Genomic DNA, 1,579 nt, shown 5'->3' with positions numbered 1-1,579 from the left:
TTCGATCCCCAGCTTGGGTCACTGTCTGTGTGGAGACTGCACATTCTCCCCGTGTCTGCGTGGGTTTCCTCCCACAGTCTGAGAGACGTGCTGGTTAGGGGTGGATTGGGGCCGTGCTAAATTCTCCCTCAGTGTGACCCGAACAGGAGTGTGGGCGACTGTGGGGATTTTCACAGTAACTTCATTGCAGTGTTAATGTAAGCTGACTTGTGACACTAATAAATAAACTTTAAAAACTTTATTTTAGTCTCTCTCTCTCTCCATGTTTACCCCCTTTTATTCCTGACACCCCTCCCCTATCTCTGTAACCTCCTCCAGCCCCCCTACACCCCCCTCCCTAACTCTGTAACCTCCTCCAGCCCCCCCTACACCCCCTCCCTATCTCTGTAACCTCCTCCAGCCCCCCTACACCCCCCTCCCTAACTCTGTAACCTCCTCCAGCCCCCCTACACCCCCTCCCTATCTCAGTAACCTCCTCCAGCCCCCCTACACCCCCTCCCTATCTCAGTAACCTCCTCCAGCCCCCCTACACCCCCTCCCTATCTCTGTAACCCCCTCCAGCCCGCTACACCCCCTCCCTATCTCTGTAACCCCCTCCAGACCCCTACACTCCCTCCCTATCTCTGTAACCTCCTCCAGACCCCTCCACCCCCTCCCTATCTCTGTAACCTCCTCCAGACCCCCCTACACCCCCGTCTCTAACTCTGTAACCTCCTCCAGCCCCCCTACACCCCCTCCCTATCTCTATAACCTCCTCCAGCCCCCCTACGCCCCCTCCCTATCTCTGTAACCTCCTCCAGCCTCCTACAATCTCACATAGTTTGTGTTAATCTTTGAATTCCCTCGCGCTGAAACATGTAATAAATTATCTCTCTCTTGTCCCCGATTCTCCAGCCTCTCCTCACTCAGATTGGACAGTGAGTAACACCCCTCCTGTTTTGTAGGAACCCAGATGGGGATGTACAGCCTTGGTGTTACGTATCAGAGACTGAGGAAGGGATCTATTGGAAGTACTGTAACATACCGACATGTAGCAGTGAGTATCTCCCAACAGTGCGGCGCTCCCTCAGCACTGACCCTCCCACAGTGCGGGACTCCCTCAGCACTGACCCTCCCACAGTGCGGGACTCCCTCAGCACCGACCCTCCCACAGTGCGGGACTCCCTCAGCACCGACCCTCCCCACAGTGCGGGACTCCCTCAGCACCGACCCTCCCACAGTGCGGGACTCCCTCAGCACCGACCCTCCCACAGTGCGGCGCTCCCTCAGCACTGACCCTCCCACAGTGCGGGACTCCCTCAGCACTGACCCTCCCACAGTGCGGGACTCCCTCAGCACTGACCCTCCCACAGTGCGGCGCTCCCTCAGCACTGACCCTCCCACAGTGCGGGACTCCCTCAGCACCGACCCTCCCACAGTGCGGCGCTCCCTCAGCACTGACCCTCCCACAGTGCGGGACTCCCTCAGCACTGACCCTCCCACAGTGCGGCGCTCCCTCAGCACTGACCCTCCCACAGTGCGGGACTCCCTCAGCACCGACCCTCCCACAGTGCGGGACTCCCTCAGCACTGACCCTCCC

The 1,579-nt window shown here is 59.0% G+C and overlaps 1 protein-coding gene across 1 annotated transcript in view; it reads left to right on the top strand.

Annotated features, from left to right (window-relative positions):
• Nucleotides 1-1,036, top strand: part of LOC145340754 (kremen protein 1-like) — a gene marked incomplete at its 3' end in the record, with an annotated part of 13,602 nt that extends 12,566 nt beyond the window's left edge. Inside the window, exon 3 of the mRNA XM_080185213.1 lies at nucleotides 945-1,036. Within this exon, the coding sequence (XP_080041339.1) occupies nucleotides 945-1,036 (92 nt within the window). The remainder of the gene's footprint in view (nucleotides 1-944) is intronic.
• Between the last annotated feature and the right edge of the window lie 543 nt (nucleotides 1,037-1,579).

Source organism: Carcharhinus amblyrhynchos, unplaced genomic scaffold, assembly GCF_965287045.1.
Source record: "Carcharhinus amblyrhynchos unplaced genomic scaffold, sCarAmb.v2.hapA chromosome_1386, whole genome shotgun sequence".
In the NCBI taxonomy this organism is placed as follows: Eukaryota; Metazoa; Chordata; class Chondrichthyes; order Carcharhiniformes; family Carcharhinidae; genus Carcharhinus; species Carcharhinus amblyrhynchos.
This window is presented reverse-complemented; position numbering and strand designations above follow the sequence as displayed.